The 17,520-nt window shown below is 39.2% G+C and overlaps 1 protein-coding gene across 1 annotated transcript in view; it reads right to left on the minus strand.

Moving 5' to 3' along the window:
- Positions 1-7,247: 7,247 nt before the first annotated feature.
- The window catches only part of LOC127569184 (electrogenic sodium bicarbonate cotransporter 1-like), a 93,435-nt gene continuing 83,162 nt past the window's right edge, over positions 7,248-17,520 (minus strand). Inside the window, 3 exon segments of the mRNA XM_052013578.1 lie at positions 7,248-11,077; positions 14,244-14,308; positions 15,697-15,788. Coding sequence (XP_051869538.1) covers positions 14,272-14,308; positions 15,697-15,788 — 129 coding nt within the window. The 3' untranslated portion in view covers positions 7,248-11,077; positions 14,244-14,271.

Raw genomic sequence — 17,520 nt, forward strand, 5'->3', positions numbered from 1 at the left:
CTAGGAGCAGTTTCAAGAGCATCAGTGAACAAGAAGGCACTCATTTTCCAGAGTGACTGTCATAGGGTTAAGAAATCCCAGCTGCCAACCAAATCAATTCATCAGATGCCAAAGCAGGTTTTCTAGGGGGTCAGGAGGGGTTGAGGACATGCCACCAATCTGAGAGATGGTTTCATACTCTATTTCCACTGTACAGTTACTGGTGCTATGAGCTATGGGAGAACGCAGCTAAAGATTCAAAATTGCAGTGACTAAGTCTTGCAATTGAAACTCTCGTCCATTTTTTTTCTCTGAACCAAGGTGAAAGATGTGGTGGAGCTCAGCTGTTTGAACAAATGGGCAATGTTGGATAGTTGAATATTGAAGCAGCTTTCAGTTTAAAAAAGGTAAGTGTGCCTCTAATCCCATCGCAAAGAAACTAAACATAAAACTCTTCTGGGGGAAGTACTTTAGATTCAAAAATGCACCATTCCCCAGAATTTCTTTCTTCTTTATACACAGGAAGAGGGTACTAAAATAACAATGGAAAAGAATGGAAAAGGTACCATTGAAGAGAAGATGCAATGAATTATAAGAATATAGTAGTTGCATTTTTATTGCTTTTATTTTTTTAAGCATCTCAAATTACTTCAAACATCTTTTGAAATATAAATGTATTTGGGAAAATATGAAACAATATGAAAAGATTCTCATCAACCCAGAGGAGCTGAGCATCTAGTGGGCCCTGTACCACACCCAAAGGTCAACCAAGAGGAGCTAAGGATCTATTTGGCTCCATTAACCATGCCAAAAGGTCCTCATGGTTGATGAGGACAAGGTTCCTCCTGATTGATCAAGACATTTCAGGCATTTGTATGGGGTATGGTGCAAATGTCCAACGTTCATCATTGTTGGATCACTACACCACCAGCCTCCAGGGCAGTGGAGTCAGGATAAAGTCAGAGTCACTGATTCCCAGAGTTTTGGTCTCTGGAGGAGCAGTTAGTTGGTGGTTTGGGTGTCAGTTGGTCCTCCCATGGACTCACTAATGGCGAATACTTAACCAATGACCCTAAGGTCTCATCAAGTGTGAAGGGTGTAGCTGAGAGTATGGGTGTGTAATTAAATGTGGGGGATATTGATGAGTGAGGGGTGTGCTGATAAGTATGGCAGGTATAGGGATGTTGATGAATGGAGGTGATGAGTCTGTGGGGATGTTTCTGCATGTGGGTGGGGTGCATTGATGGGGGGGCTGTTAATGGCGATCGGAGGTGTTGAGGAATGTGATGGGTGTTGATGAGTAAGTGTGGGACGTAGAACAGTGTGAGGGTTAGAAACCTAGAAAACCTATAGCACAACACAGGCCCTTCAGCCCACAAAGTTGTGCCGAACATGTCTCTACCTTAGAAATTACTAGGCTTACCCATAGTCCTCTATTTTTCTAAGCTCCACATACCTATCCAAAAGTCTGTTAAACGACCCTATCGTATCCGCCTCCACCACCGTTGCTGGCAGCCCATTCCATGCACTCACCACTCTCTGAGTCAAAAAACTTACCCCTGATATCTTCTCTGTACCTACTCCCCAGCACCTTAACCCTGTGTCCTCTTGTGGCAACTATTTCAGCCCCGGGAAAAAGCCTCTGACTATCCACACGATCAATGCCTCTTAACATCTTATATACCTCTATCAGGTCACCTCTCATCCTCTGCCACTCCAAGGAGAAAAGGCCGGGTTCACTCAACCTGCTTTCATAAGGCATGCTCCCCAATCCAGGCAACATCCTTGTAAATCTCTCCTGCACCCTTTCTATGGCTTCCACATCCTACCTGTAGTGAGGCGACCAGAACTGAGCACAGTACTCCAAGTGGGGTCTGAGGAGGGTCCTACATAGCTGCAACAATACCTCTCGGCTCCTAAATTCAATTCCACGATTGATGAAGGACAATGCACCGTATGCCTTTTTAACCACTGAGTCAACCTGTGCTGCTGCTTTGAGCGTCCTATGGACTCAGACCCCAAGATCCCTCTGATCCTCCACATTGCCAAGAGCCTTACCATTAATACTATATTCTGCCATCATATTTGACCTACCAAAATGAACCACTTCACACTTATCTGGGTCGAACTCCATCTGCCACTTCTCAGCCCAGTTTTGCAGTCTATCTATGTCCCGCTGTAACCTCTGACTGCCCTCCACACTATCCACAACACCTCCAACCTTTGTGTCATCAGCACACTTGCTAACCCGTCCCTCCACTTCCTCATCCAGGTCATTTATAAAAATCACGAAGAGTAAGGGTCCCAGAACAGATCCCTGAGGCACACCACTGGTCACCGACCTCCATGTAGAATATGACCCGTCAACAACCACTCTTTGCCTTCTGTGGGCAAGCCAGTTCTGGATCCACAAAGCAATGTCCCCTTGGATCCCATGCCTCCTTACTTTCTCAATAAGCCTTGCATGGGGTACCTTATCAAACGCCTTGCTGAAATCCATATACGCTACATCTACTGCTCTTGCTTCATCAATGTGTTTAGTCACATCCTCAAAAAATTCAATCAGGCTCGTAAGGCAGGACCTGCCCTTGACAATGCCATGCTGACTATTTCTACTCATATTATACCTGTCCAAATGTTCATAAATCCTGCCTCTCAGGATCTTCTCCATCAACTTACCAACCACTGAAGTAAGACTCACTGGTCTATAATTTCCTGGGCTATCTCTACTCCCTTTCTTGAATAAAGGAACAACATCTGCAACCCTCCAATCCTCCACAACCTCTCCTGTCCCCATTAATGATGCAAAGATCATCGCCAGAGGCTCAGCATTCTCCTCCCTTGCCTCTCACAGTAGCCTGGGGTACATCTCATCCGGTCCCGGCAACTTATCCAACTTGATGCTTTCCAAAAGCTCCAGCACATCCTCTTTCTTAATATCTACATATTGATGAATTGAGAGGTGTTGATGTATATAGGGTTTTTATTGAATGTGGGGGATGTGACTGAGTTTGATGCATATATTATGTGGTAACGAGTGTTGGATGTATGTTGCTACGTGTGTATGGGGATGGTGATGAGTTCAGGGGGAGTATCAACAGTTATTCAGCAATGGTTGAAACATAGAAAGATAGGATCAGGAGTAAACTCCATCCTACTCCACCAATCAACATGATCATGGATGATCATTGACTTAAGCATCCTGGTCCCACCTTCTCCCCATATCCTTTGATCCCTTTGGCATTAAGAAATATATCTGTCTGCTTAATATATTTGATGACTTGGCCTCCACTGCCTTCTGCAGTAGAGAATTCTACAGGTCAACCACCCTCTTGTGAAATTTCTCCTGATCCTGGTTCTAAATGGTATACCCTATATTCTAAGGCTGTGACCCTGGTTCTGGATTTTCCAGCCATCAGGAATTCCCCCCACATATCCAGTTTGTCTATTTCTGTTGGTTTTGGAAGAGATCCCCTACCATTCTTTTCTACTCCAGTGAATATAGCCTAACCAACCCAATATCTCCTCATATGTCAATGCTGCCATCATAGTCAGTGGCAAGAACATCTTTCCTCAGATACAAAGACAAAAACTGTACAAGGAACTCCATGTAGGCTCTCAACAAGGCTTGTATAGCTGCAGCAAGGCATCCTTATTCCTGTACTCAAATCCTCTTGCATTGAAGTCTAACATTTCATTCACCTTACTAACTACTTATTGCACCTGAACACTTGTTAGCAGTGTGCGCATGGAGGGACGTTTCTGAGTTTGGTGGGGCTCTGTTGATGTGTGGAGGTTGTTGATGAGTGTGTGTGTGTGGGCGGTATTGATGAGTGTTATTTTACCTACCACACATCACTGCTTAAAAATTTTGACCTGTTTGCAATACCTGTCATTGTGGAAAGGGCAGATGAGTAAGTGAAGGCAGGCAAAAGTAAGAGAAAGAAAACCTTAAGTGCGTGCATGTAAGAAGCTATTGCAACAGCTTAACACCCAACTAGTTATGATTACTATCAAAGTCAATGCAGTGGTTCGTGAAGTAGTAATGTGAGGAAGGTTATCTTCTGTTCATCATCTTCATAAATTAGTACTTCAGCATGTCCATTGCAGCAACACAGCTAATTTCAGCCCAGAGTTGTCCATTACTGTCAATCTTACAACATATGGCAGGTGCTTCTGCCATTGTAACACATTCACTAATTTTGTTGCTCTGCTGACCCAGAGTTCTGAAAAAATGTTCTCACACTTACTGCCAATTACATGTGCCAGGATGTAAAGAAACATTGTTTAATATCTTGGAGAGTTTACCAATTATTCACCATTAGGTACTGATTGTTTTTATTGTGTAAAACCTTCTGAAGCAAGACATGCTGTGATTGGAGTATTTTTGAAGGACCATCCAGTGTAACAGCTAGTCAGGCATTCCCTGTATGTTGTGTTGCCATCAGTAATTTATTGGCACACTTTCCAGTGCAAGGTCTGCCAAAGTGAGTAATTTCATCTCTGCAGATATGGAAATGTGATTACTGGCAGGAGGCCAAGAAACACTTGGTGGGTAGCCTGACCTGTCTAGGAGTTCTTCGTATTTTCTCTTCTTTCCAAACCTGTTAGCTTAGAGTTCGGGGAAGTGTTCTGTACGAACACCTCAAGTACACTGTCTTCTCTCTGCTGTTCTGTATGCCTACATATTGGGAAATAGAAAGTGGAGAATACTGTGCCATTTTTGATTGCCTGTTATGCTTTTATTTGACCACTTGCCCATCCCAATCTAATGTCCTAGGGCTGGGTGAAGCTCATTTGAAACTGATCAATGCACTTTCTACTTTGTTTGACTTCTTTCATAGCCAGTTTCAAATTGTGAACAAGCCCCAAATCAACTCAATTGATTATCTGGACATCAATCTTATCATAATTACTAACAACTAATGGCACAAAATGGTAGAATGAAAGTTCAGCTGACATAATTGGTGTTTAAAGGGAAAGCAATGTGAACAAGAAAACCTAGGCCACTGTCACTGACATCTAGAGATTAAGTGCCCTTTGTCATTATTTTGTAGCTTTATTTCTCATCAGTTATACAAGAGGAAAGTTGGTTATATTCAGCAAACTTACCCATTGATTTCAACATCCATATTTTTTAATTGTCAATGACAAAGATACCTGCCCAAAGTTAGGAAAGCACTTCTTTAGTTCCTCGTGCCATTAGGTAATCAAACAGTCTGACACACCCTTTCAAGCCAACCAACTGCCATGTCAGACTCATCTATTTTAATCCCTGAATTTGTGCTATTTTAGCAGCATGGCAGATCCACTAAACATGAGAATATAAGAAACAGGACCACGAGTGGGCCACCCTTAAGCCTGTCCACCATTCAAGACTCTGGCTGATCTACTTTTATTTTCCTGCTCTATCCCCATGTGTCTAGATTCTTCTAATATCCAAATGTCTGTCAATCTTAGTTTTGAACAGAGGTAGAGAATTCCAAAGATTTACTATCCTTTGAGTGAGGAAGTTCTAAACGCCCTAACCCTTATTTTGAGACTAAGACCCTTAATTCTTTCTCAGTCAGGGGAAAAATCCTCTCTATACGTAACCTGTCAAGCTCCATAAGAATATAGTACAAGTCTGGTGAATCTTCACAGCATTCCTTCCATAGCAAGTACATAATTTTTTTATAGATAGGGAGACCAAAACGGCACTCAATACTCCAGAACTGGACCCAGCAAGACACTATATAATTGTATAAGATATCTTTATTCTTGTATTCAGATCTATTAGTAAGAAAGTACCATACAATTTACCTTCCTTACTACCCAGATGATAATTTTTAATGAAGTGGGGACAAGCAATGCCAAGTCCCTTTGCATATTAACACTTCCCAATCCCTCATCATTAAAAAAATATATAGCATGTTTTTTTTCTACTCATGAATATTTTGACATTTTCCACATTGTATTTCCAGTTCCAATGTTGATAGCCACTCACATAGCTCATCTATACCCCTTTGATGCTTTTTTGTATCCTCTTCATGACTCACATTCATATTTTGTTTTGTGTCATCAGCGAACTTTGGAAATGTTCTGTTTGGTACCACACTAATCACCTCCTGCCAACCCAAGGAACTATTTATTCCCACTCCTTGTTTTCTATCCATTAAATAACACTCAATCCAAATGGGTATATTATTCCCAATTCCAGTTCAATCTCTTATTATAGGACCTTTTGAAAAGCCAAATGCAGCACATCCACTTTACTAAATACATACTCAAAGAACGCCAGTAGATTTCTCAAATATGATTTTCCTTTCATAAATCCATGTCACCTCTGCTCAATCATATAAATAGTTTCTAAATATCTTGATAATGTATCCTTAATTATAGAATCCAACATTTTCCCTAATACTGATGCCAGGCTAACTTGTCAGTAGTTCATTGTTTTTTTTCTTCCCCCTTTCTTAAAGAGTGGGGTCATTTTTACTACCCTCCAATCCACAGAAATATTCCAGAATCTGTGGAATTTTGGAACATAGCCTTAACATCCACTTTCTGCAAATCTTTCAGAACTCTGGGATGTAGATCCCAGAGTTCTGAAAGATTTGGAATTTATCTTTGAAATCAGTCACTCTTACCTCAGGTCAGGAATTCAGCTCTTTGCTATATATCTGGACCAAGGTGGTGACGGGGTTGCAGCCCTCGAGATTTGATACTGAACTCAACAATTTTGGATTGTCAACCTTTCCTGTTTGTGTCCTGTTCTGAAACAAGACCAGCCACCTGTAACATTAATTCAGTTTCTTTCTCTCTCCATGGAAGCTACCTGATTTGCTGAGTATTTCCAGTGACTGTCTTATTCTACATTTCACCATTTCTTTCCTCTCTCTCTGTCCTCACTTCCTTCCTCTATTTACACAGTCCGCACAGATCAGCTATAATTTGTAAACATCCATTTCTGTTTCCTAGATGGCCACTAAAAAAAAGTGTGTCATCTGGACAACCTTAATCTGTACCCTATCACAAACTTTCCCTTTGTTCTCTCCACCCCTTTCCCCCTCCACAATTTAACACACTCACTTTCTCAGTCCTCCAGTTCTGTGGAAGGGTCACTGATCTGAAACATCAACTCTGTTTCTACTCTACGGTTGCTGCCTGCCTCGCTCAGCATTTTCTGTTCTTACCTCTGTAACATTGCAGAATGTGATTAGATTCCAATATAAGATTTGATTCCAAAAAATGAAGCAAGTAACGATAGCGGATCTTTGACATTTTTATTACGTTTTATTAAATCAGAGTGCAAATTAGAACAAAAAATATGTATACCATATACAGTAAACCTCCGATAATCTGGCACCCTTAGACCTTGGTGATGCCAAAGTAGCAGAAATTACTCCTATTAGTACACAAATACACACTTATTTCACTCTTTACATTTACACATTGGTATAATAAATTTTCCAGTGAACCCAGTGAGTTTAAATAGAGCAGGAAATATAAAATTCTGCTTCTAGCTGCAATCCTACCCATGTTCCTGATGCAAAAAAAAACTGCTGGAGAAACTCAACAGTTGAGCATCATCTGTGGGGAAAGGAATTGTTGGCGTTTTGGGTTGAGACCCCACCCCACATCAAGACTGAGAGTGAAGAGGGAAGCTAGCCAGCATAAAGAGAAGACGTTCCAGACCCTATTCTGGCCGCACAGCCTGCCTGCACCATGGACCTCCAGCTCACACTCTGAACTAATACATGGGCTCGATGCTGAACCATCAGAATTTCTGAACAATTGGATGCTGGATTATTGAGGTTTAACTGTACTTCACATGGTTACACACGGTTATACAAGAACCCACTGACCAAACTGCTTTTGCAACTAAAAGGCTCGGAATAATTAACATTAACAAAGGAGCAAAGCATCATAAGAAACTTACTGATTCTGCTGATATATATGCAATATTTTGGCAAATCAAACTGAAAATCTATTCACAAATATAGATGTAAACAACAGTGATTAATTGATACACTGCAAACAAAAAGATTTTTAAAAAAAATACATGACAGTCATATGGCTAAAATAAGACATTATGAAGAAATTTCGCAGCAGAAAAAAAGTATACTTTCTCTCCTGAGAGCATATTCTGGTTCTTGAAAGTTTGCTGATCAAAGACAATAGGTTAAAAGTGCATATGTAGAATTGTACATAGAATCACAGAAAGGAAGCCATAAATTTAAACATCCACACTGGTATTTTTCTCTTCATGCCATTTAGTCCATTTATTTTTATCCCTCCCACCTTTCCTTCGTATATTTCAATACTTTTCCTTTCCAAAAAACACAATTAATTCCCTTTAAGATAATTTGTAAATTGCTGCAATCACGTGGCTGAGAATTCCATATTCTACCTACCACTCATTGTACATCTTTTCCTAAACTTCAATTGTTTTATGATTAAATTAAATTTGTGCCCAATCAATGCCATATTATTGGAAACAATAACTGTTTTCTTATGCCCCTTCATAACTTGGAAGACCTTTATCAGCAGATCAAGTTTTTAAAAAAGTCTAAAGTCTTTAATTGTCTCTTCACAGGCGAGTTCCTCTTCCTTTGTAACATCCTGGTAAATGTATGGGGTTTACATGTCATTCTTAAAATGTCACCTAAATTATGCAGAATATTCTAGATTCAAGCTAGTTAAGGTCTTGTTGAAATTGAACATCTCCCTCCCTTGCTACTATTTCAATGTTCTCCTGACCTCTATTGCTTAAATGTCCACAAATTTAATCTCATCAAAAATTCTACTAACCATTACTAACTCAAACCAACTTCAGTTCACAAGTAACCCCTGTGCTTGCTTACTTTATTCGACAACCTCCTGCAATTCTATTATGCTTTAATATCTCTACTCTCTTCCAGTTTTGGACTCTTGGGCACCCTGATTTTAATTATTCAACTATGCCTTCAGGTGTGTGGGCCCAAATTTCTGCTCAACTTCCCCAACCTACACCTTAGAGTCATAGAGAGATACAGCAATGGAAACAGGTATTTCAGCCCATGGTGCCCATACCTACTATCAAGCATTCTTTTACACTAATTCTACATTAATCCTCTCAGATTCTCTATCTTTTTCTTCATTTAAGCTGCTCCTTATAACATATCCTTTGATTCAAAACTTATCCTAATACTTTCCAATATGCTAAATATCAAATTGTTTGACAATATTCCTCTGAATTGCTTTAGGGTATTTTATAACATGAAAGGTGCAGTATAAATGTAAGTTGATATTTTCAGTATTAATGAGAAATCACCCTTTTTGAACTCATTTAGTTGTACTTTATTTTCATTTGCTGGTCTGTGTATCATTTCTCTACATTATTTTTTAAAATTTCAGACATGCTTTCTTTCCCTTTTTTAAATGAAAAATTTGAAACTTCGCTGCACTGAACTGTTTCTGCCATAAATTGATTCAGATTGTACATATATTCACAAAAAAAACTAGTTAACATGTCATTCATTTTTCTCTTTTCTCTGATCCTTTAGATGAAAACTGACAGTATACTTTTTTGTCAAGGTGTACCTATCAGAGCAAGACAATGGATGCTCAGGCCACACATTTTGTTTATTGTGGAGCTATTGACTTGGAAGTCAATTCAGTATTAATCAGTTCTAGATCAGAGGTTTCATGTTATGAACTTGCTCCTGCAGGAAGTGTGCTAAGACAATGTTAATTCCTTCAATTCAGTTTCTAGTTCAGGCCCAAAGTGAAACAGCACAAAGTATACTGTCCAATAGATTCTCCTTTCAATTTTTTTTAAATTAAAATAGTTCTCACAGCAACAAATTTATGATGATTTAGATTATGTGAAACACAAGCATTTCTCATCTTCAGAACCCCCAGTGGAATAATAAATACTAATGATTTGAATTATTGATCATGTGTGAAAGTACCTTCACCAGAAAGACACCAGTAGCTCACCATCACCAAGTAAAATGTGGAATGGGCAATAAACACTATCCTTGCCAGTGACATTCAGATACCAGGAAATGAATTAATGAAAAGAAATTTACCTTTATTTCTGCGATTGAAAGTGGGAACTCCAGTTTGGCACTAAGGCAGACTTGCCCCCAAAAATTCTTAGCCACACAGATACATGATAAGTGGGGAGAAATTTAAAAGAGACCTGAGAGGTAACTTCTTTACACAGAGGGTAGTAAGTACCTGAAATAAGCTGCCAGAGGAGATAGTCGAGGTGGGTACAATTGCAACATTCAAGAGGGATTTGGATAGGTACACGGAGGGGAGGGGCTTGGAGGGTTATGGGCCGAACATGGGCAACTGGGACTATCAGGGAGGATGGTGTGGTCAGCATGGACCAGTTGGGCCGAAGGGCCTGTTTCCATGCTGTATTACTCTATGATTAATTGTATTTTAATCATGATTATTAGAATGAAATATCATTTCAATGTTACATGACATCAAGATTACCATCAGCAAAATAAGAGAAAAGGTATACATGATGTCCTCCTGCTAGTTATCATTAAAATGTATTTTGATCTGTTATACTTGAAAAAAGTTGCCAGCCCTAATAAATTTAAAAATAGATGATAAAATAAAATTTGAGATACGGCATGAACATTTTTCTTAAAATAAACAATTTCTTCCCAATTTTTTGACAATGAAAGATCATGTGTAAACTTTTTTCCCCACATAAACATTTTTCACTTAATCCTACTCTCAATGCAACTTCAAAGATTCCTTTATAACTGAAATGACTGTAAACAAGGATGCAAATGAAACTCCTTCACTGATGTAAATTTTCACTAAGCAATGAAAAAAACTTCAGTGTTTTAACACAAGGGTAGGTATCCCAGTTGAAAATACCATAGATTTAAAACAATGACAAAGTGATTAAAGATGTAGATGAACTTGTTATTTCTAAATTGGAAAGGAACCTTGAACAAGTAACCATTTTTTCCACAATGTAACAGAGTTAGTTTCCATTTTGCAATCAGAATAATTTCTTTTTACTTCTTGCAGCATCTGCATCCAATGTTAGCCATCAAAATTTCAAGTCTCTTTCACTGAGAATATTACTGAGCAGTGTATTATCCTGTCAAAATACAAATAAAGAATGGCAAAAGCATGAAAAATTTGCAAAAACTCATTAAGTGCAGCTAATCCTGATAATCACAACTTAACAAGGTAATAATTGAACAATGTTGGAAACACTCAACAGGTCAGGCAGCATCTGTGGAAAGATAAAATGAGTTAATGTTTTTGGTCAAAGACCCTTCATCAGAACTGGAAAACTAGAAAAAAATTCTGATGAAGGGTCTTTGACCTGAAACATTAGCTCTGGTTCTCTTTCCACAGACGTTGCCTGACCTGCTGAATGTTTACAACATTTTGTGCAAGTGTTTTTATTGAACAGAATTTTGTTGGTATTTTGTCTTGATAACTTTCATATGAGTTCATTTTAAAGAGGGAGGGAAAAGTAGCATAGCATAAAACAGAGTAAAACCAAGCAGAGATAATGGAATTCTATGTACAAGCCTTGCTGTAGTATTAGAATTATACATACAAGTCATGTCGCAATATTACAATTCTACATACAAGGATGAAATCTGAGGTCTGCACATACACAAAAAAAGTTTATTCCAGAAAATGTCAATACTAAATAGCTGATCTCCAATTGCAGTAGTGTGGTGCCCAAAACATCGTTCAATTGCTTGACTGGACTTTTCCTTTTCAGGCAACAGCTCATGTATGTCCAATGTTTACATGGTCTAAAAGATCCTGAGGTCCGTTAGAGACTTATTAGAATTGTAATTTCCTCAATATTGCTTATATATTTGAAACATCTGCCAGTCAGCGCTTGGTAAAGGGGCAAAATTAAGATCAGCAAAGAAACTACATACCATCCCAGCAAATTCTGCAACCAGACTTGAGGCCTAGTAAAAAAAACCAAGTGTTGGGTCTCAACAGATCTGAGTCCTTGTCATTTTCTGGCAGGTTCTGGTATTCTCTTGCAAGTTATTGCAGGATACTGGCAGAGTTCCCACCAAAATAGTTAGAGTTTTTTTCCCCCCTCTCCTAAAAGAGGCTATCCTAAAGTTTGGTACAATTTAGAAATACATTAAATTGTTGGTTTAACTTGCCAAAGGCTTTTTAAAAATTTTGCTTTAAAATTGATTTCATTTTTGAATTTAATCCAGCCTCCACCAGCTTTTGTCTTCCAGTTTATTGAAATGTAAGCCCTGACAATCCCTTTCAATTTTCCTACTTTTCAAATCCTCTATTTCCTTTGCTGAGTACTCTGGCTTCAACCTTTGCAAATACCAATAACCTGCTTGCTACAGGAAGTATAAACTTGATACTAAAACTAAGTTTGTTTCCCCAGCCAAAATCTTATACACCCACTATGATACTCCTTTTTCACCCATTCTTCTAAAATAGTTTAAGTGTTTTTTTTCCCCCAAATTCAAAAATAGTTATTTATTTAACATGCATTTTGGTAAAGACAGTTTAAGAATTCTACATTTGTGTGAAGAAGCATTTCCTATTTAAACACTAAACTGGTTCTAATTTAAGATTATACTCTCTCCCCTCCCCCGCTCACCTTATTTTGGATTCCACCACAAGAGGAAATAGCTTCTCTTTATCTACTCTACCAAATCCCTTCATCATTTTAAACACCTTGATAGGATCAGCCTTGGCTTTCTAAACTCAAGGGGAAAAAAAAGTTTATGCTTCAGTTATTATCATCATGAATCTGTGGTGCGTCTTCTCCAGGAGCACTGACCTTGGAATTCCACTGAGAAGCCAACAGGCCTGCTCTTCTTTAATCTGCTTAACTCAGGACAGAGAAAGCTCCTGATAGGTCCAACCTTTTACCCCACCTGTCTTCAATTATGCACTTGGGATTTACATTGTTTTACATTTGGAGAACTGGTTGTCTAGGCAGTCCAGGGAGTGCCACCTGATATCTGCCCTCAGCACAGGGCCAATCCAATCCGCTAGGAATTGGCTTCCCAATGGAACATTGAACCCTGGGGCCTGCTGTAGGAAAAACTGGGCTCCAACAGAGGGGATTAATAAACTCAGGTGGTTCACCAGTAAGTGGAAGATCCTCCGTGGTATCTTTCTTGAAGTAGAGAGTCCAAAGCTGGATACAATACTCCAGATGGGATCTGACCAAGGCCTCTGAGAGCAAGGATCTCACATCTGCGAGATATGGGCTAAAGAGAGGACTAAAGCTGTACAAGGAAGGATCGATCATCATAGCTGTAACTGAATTTCTATATCTGTTCCAAGAAAACCAGAATGCAAGTTTGCCCTGATCAAATCTTTTAGTTTGTGCAAGGCCCCTCCCAACAAAAATGTTATCAATTATACAGATCAAGGAGGGGGACAGGTGGTGTAACCCTCACTAATCCTAGTAACTAGTCCTGAACAAAGAATAAGACAGCAGGTTCAGCCAGGGAATTGGAGGCCAGGAAAGTGGGACAAGTGGTATGACACAAGGTTGTCCAAATGGCAGACACGAGTTTGGGGTGGCGATGGAAACATACTTTCATTGTGGTGATATGGCTGCAGGCACACTCTCATTTTTAAATGACTCCATCTTTAAAATTTTTGTGAAATCAGAAGTTCTGACCCATGTATTTATGATGCCACTCTGGCATCCTTGGAACCTTAATCCTAGTGTATATAAAAACAAACGAATTTATGCAAAAATGTTGAGAGATTTTGAAACATGAATAATTTTGTTCATAAATGTACTAATTTAAAAAGACAGACATTCAGCTGACTTCCAGTTACATTTTACATAAGACACTTGTTTATTTCAAATAGTGTTTTTGAAATTTTGTTGATACTGTTGGACGTGGTTTCATAATCATAAAATTAGGAGGTAGCACAGCAGTTAGTGCTGCTGCTTCACAACTCCAGCGACCTGGGTTCGAACTTGATCTCCAGTGATGTCTGTGTGGAGTTTTTCACATTTTCTGTGACCATATGTGCTTCCTCCCAAAGACATATTGGATACTGTGAAATTACACGTGTGTAGGTGGGTTGTAGGAGCAGTAGGGTGGAGATAATAGATGTGCGAAAGACAGTAGCTCACAGAGAAATACGTGGAATCAATGGGATTGCTCTAAGAGCTATCATAGACTCGATGGACCAAGTGTTCACCTCACATGGTGCAAGAAAATATGAAAATCTGCACAAATCACACAGCTGGTGATGAACTCTGTGTGCTAACACTATTCACTTACCGTTTATTCTTTCAATTCAAGGAGATATTTATGTCAGGTGCTTTTTGTAGATACTGGTATTCAGACTAGAGGGAGAAAATAAATCACAAAATACAAGTTCAATTTTTAACCACCATTAGCTGTTTAGATTGTTGACGTAATTCATAATGAAAATTAATTTACTTGCTACACTTGAGTTTTTTTTTGCATTTATTACACTCCTCTTCTGAAGGCAATGCTTTATATTGGAGCATAGTTCCATTGGCATCAGGTGCTCATTGGCATCTCTTCCAAGTAATCAACCTTAAAGTGAAAATTGCTGCTGACACCCTCATCTATTCCTGCGTTACTTCTAGAGTTGATTCTTCCAACTTGCTCCTGGCTAGCCTCTCACCTTCCCTTTTTCATAAAAATGAGATCATCCAGATCTTTGCCAAAAGCATCCTAACTTGTGCAGAATCCTGATTACTCCTCACTCTTGTACTTCAGACATACGCTGACTTCTGGTCAAGCAACAACTGAATCTTAAAATTTCCATCCTCGTTTAAATCCCTCCACGCTCTTGAGGGTTCCTATCTCTGAAGTCCCCAAACCCTCCATTCATTTAATTCTATTCTAATACTGAGATATTTAGCAACAGAGAAAGGAAAAATTAGGAGATCCTTCTCCAGGTTATTGCTGCATACTTCACCATGAATGATCCACATTGAGATAGAATCAGTCCCTTGGCAAGTCTACCACTTTCTCTTATTGCTATATTTATAGACCTGCAAAAGTGGGTCTGGAGGAGGTTTCAGATGTTGGGTGCAATGAGTAAAGAGTAATTTTAATATGCGGATTTTTAAAGTTAATCTGAGAAGATGAGACCATTTGAATGTTAGTGAAGACAAGAATGATGAACATATGGCTCTTTGTGGATAACAAGGCACAGGCAACTGCATTTTCAACAAAGTAGAATTTATAGAGCATGGATAAAATTCAGTAAGACTATCTTGAACATGCAAGTGGGAAAAAAAGCAGTAAAGGGAATGAAGTATGTGTGAAGTAGACTGTGCTGCAAGGTTGGAAATAAAAAGTCTTGATAACAGAGAATTGAGAGTTTGAAGCGCAGCTTGGGCCATAACAGAATCCTGAGCCAGGAAACAAAATGGAGTCTACTTTAAGTTTGTAATGTGTATGCTGATCATCAAAACGGCACAGCTTCAAATTTCCAGTGTTGATCTGAAGAAAATATTGACTAAACAAGACTTGATGGCAGATCCAAAGTTGTTATGGAGTTAAGAATGATAAGAGTTATATATTGCTGGCACTTCTATGGAACCAAACACATTCTGTATCTTAAGTGTTGTGTTATCATGTCTCCAGTAGCCGTTCTTTCTTCCTCCTCCCCCCCCCCCCCCCCCCCCCCCCCCGATAAAGAGTACTACTTGCACATTTTATAGGTTCTCGGTAAGTCACATTATAAGTTACTCACCAGCCTGCCAATATGGTCATCTTCCATCTTGGCGGTATCATCTGGCCCGGAAATATTTGATGCTGCAGCTGCTGTAGTGCCATGAGATGGCACTACATTTATTACAATACAAGGACAGCAGATCATTGAAGAAAAATAAATAGATATGATTGAATTGATGAGGGAGCAGTGACAGTGGCAATGGCAATGAATAGGAGGGAAAGAGATGGCAAAACCAGAGATTCAGTGGCTGCACATTGGTATGCATGCATAACAGAGAAGAGGCAATGAATAGGGTGTCACATCCAACTATGATTAATGCCAACAAAACAAACCGAAGACAATAAGGATAACACTATGTGACTAATGTCAAAGAATACATCATTTATGACTAGGCCAAAGCAATGTCATCGGTGCAAGAAAAGCAGGAAATTTCTGAGAAGAACCTATGAAGTTGAGAGACCAAAACACTCTCCATAACATAGCAAAAGAGAAATTAGAGGCAGGACAGTGGAAAGAATGGATGAAACAAATACAGCCAGGAGCAGTAGTTGACCTGTCAAATAGGGACTGCGGAAGAGATCAAGAGAATAGCTTACAAAGAATGGGTGAAGGATGGAACTCAAATCAGGGGTTCCGGCTGCAATTATTGGAAGACTGGGATGAGCTTTGGAAGGCCGGAAAAGGGAGAAAGAAACAAAGTTAATGGTTGTGAACATCTCTGAGCTGAGTTCCCTGAACTGAATATTGATCAAGTTGCACAAATTGAAAGTACAACTATAATGCGAATCATATGCAAAGTTCAATTAAATTTGTTCCTACATTTTAAAAAATTCCTTTGCAAATTTGCTCTTTATATGTTGTTACAGACTTTGATTATGCTATTAAGGATTTGTTTAAGGATAACAGAAAAAAAAACAGAATAATTTATACAATAGGCTCTAAATTTACTTAATCCTGAGTCACTCGGACATGGAGGGAGGTTAAAGACTTCCGCTCCTTGTGCTTGGCTACCGCTAGTTTTGGCTGTAATCTACATGGATTTAGCCAAACTGTTAGCAGAATGGCTGCACTCTGGACTTGACTGGGTTGGTAATTTATTACATGTGAATAGATTGGCTGTTGAATATGTATATGACTGAACTTAATGTGTGTACGTGTAAGTGGGTTGGCTGCTATCTAAATCTGTGTGCAGCTAGACCATCTGCTGTCTGCACTTTGACTGACTGGTGGCTCAGTTAGGCCATCAGTTGGATATGTGTAACTCAGTCAAATGTGACTGACTGCACTGGCTGCAAATACCAGGGTAAGGATTTGCAACTGGATTTCCCCTGTCTTTTATTGAACCGTCTGCTTCTCCCAAACCAAGGTGGTGGCATATGACTGTTGGTTGTACGTGGGTGCGCTGCTTATATAAGAGTAGACTGGCTGATGCCTGCATGTGACTGAGTTAGTTATAAGATAAATGCAGACACACTGAGCATGTGAAACCAAGCTGCTCAACTGCTCTTTGTACTAAGTAATGCAAATACTCTTGGTGAGGGCTAAGCTGTTAACCGAGAATATGTTTAAAGTTAGATTGATGATCAACCAGCGAGACAGACTGCAAACCTATTTAAACTCATGAAGCTGAAGTTATTTGCTTTTAAGAAAAAGCAACAGATAGGTTTCATTTCAAGCCAGATGAGATGCTTAACAAGAGTGAGAGTTTACTATCAAATTCTAATAGATGGTTCCTTATCTCCCTGTGTTGTGGTGTGAAATTAAAGCTGCCATCCATAAGGAAAAAGAAAAGTAACACAAACTAAGGTCAGCAGAATCTGGTTAAAGTGCATAGAAGGCAGG

Source organism: Pristis pectinata, chromosome 4, assembly GCF_009764475.1.
Source record: "Pristis pectinata isolate sPriPec2 chromosome 4, sPriPec2.1.pri, whole genome shotgun sequence".
Classification (NCBI taxonomy): Eukaryota; Metazoa; Chordata; class Chondrichthyes; order Rhinopristiformes; family Pristidae; genus Pristis; species Pristis pectinata.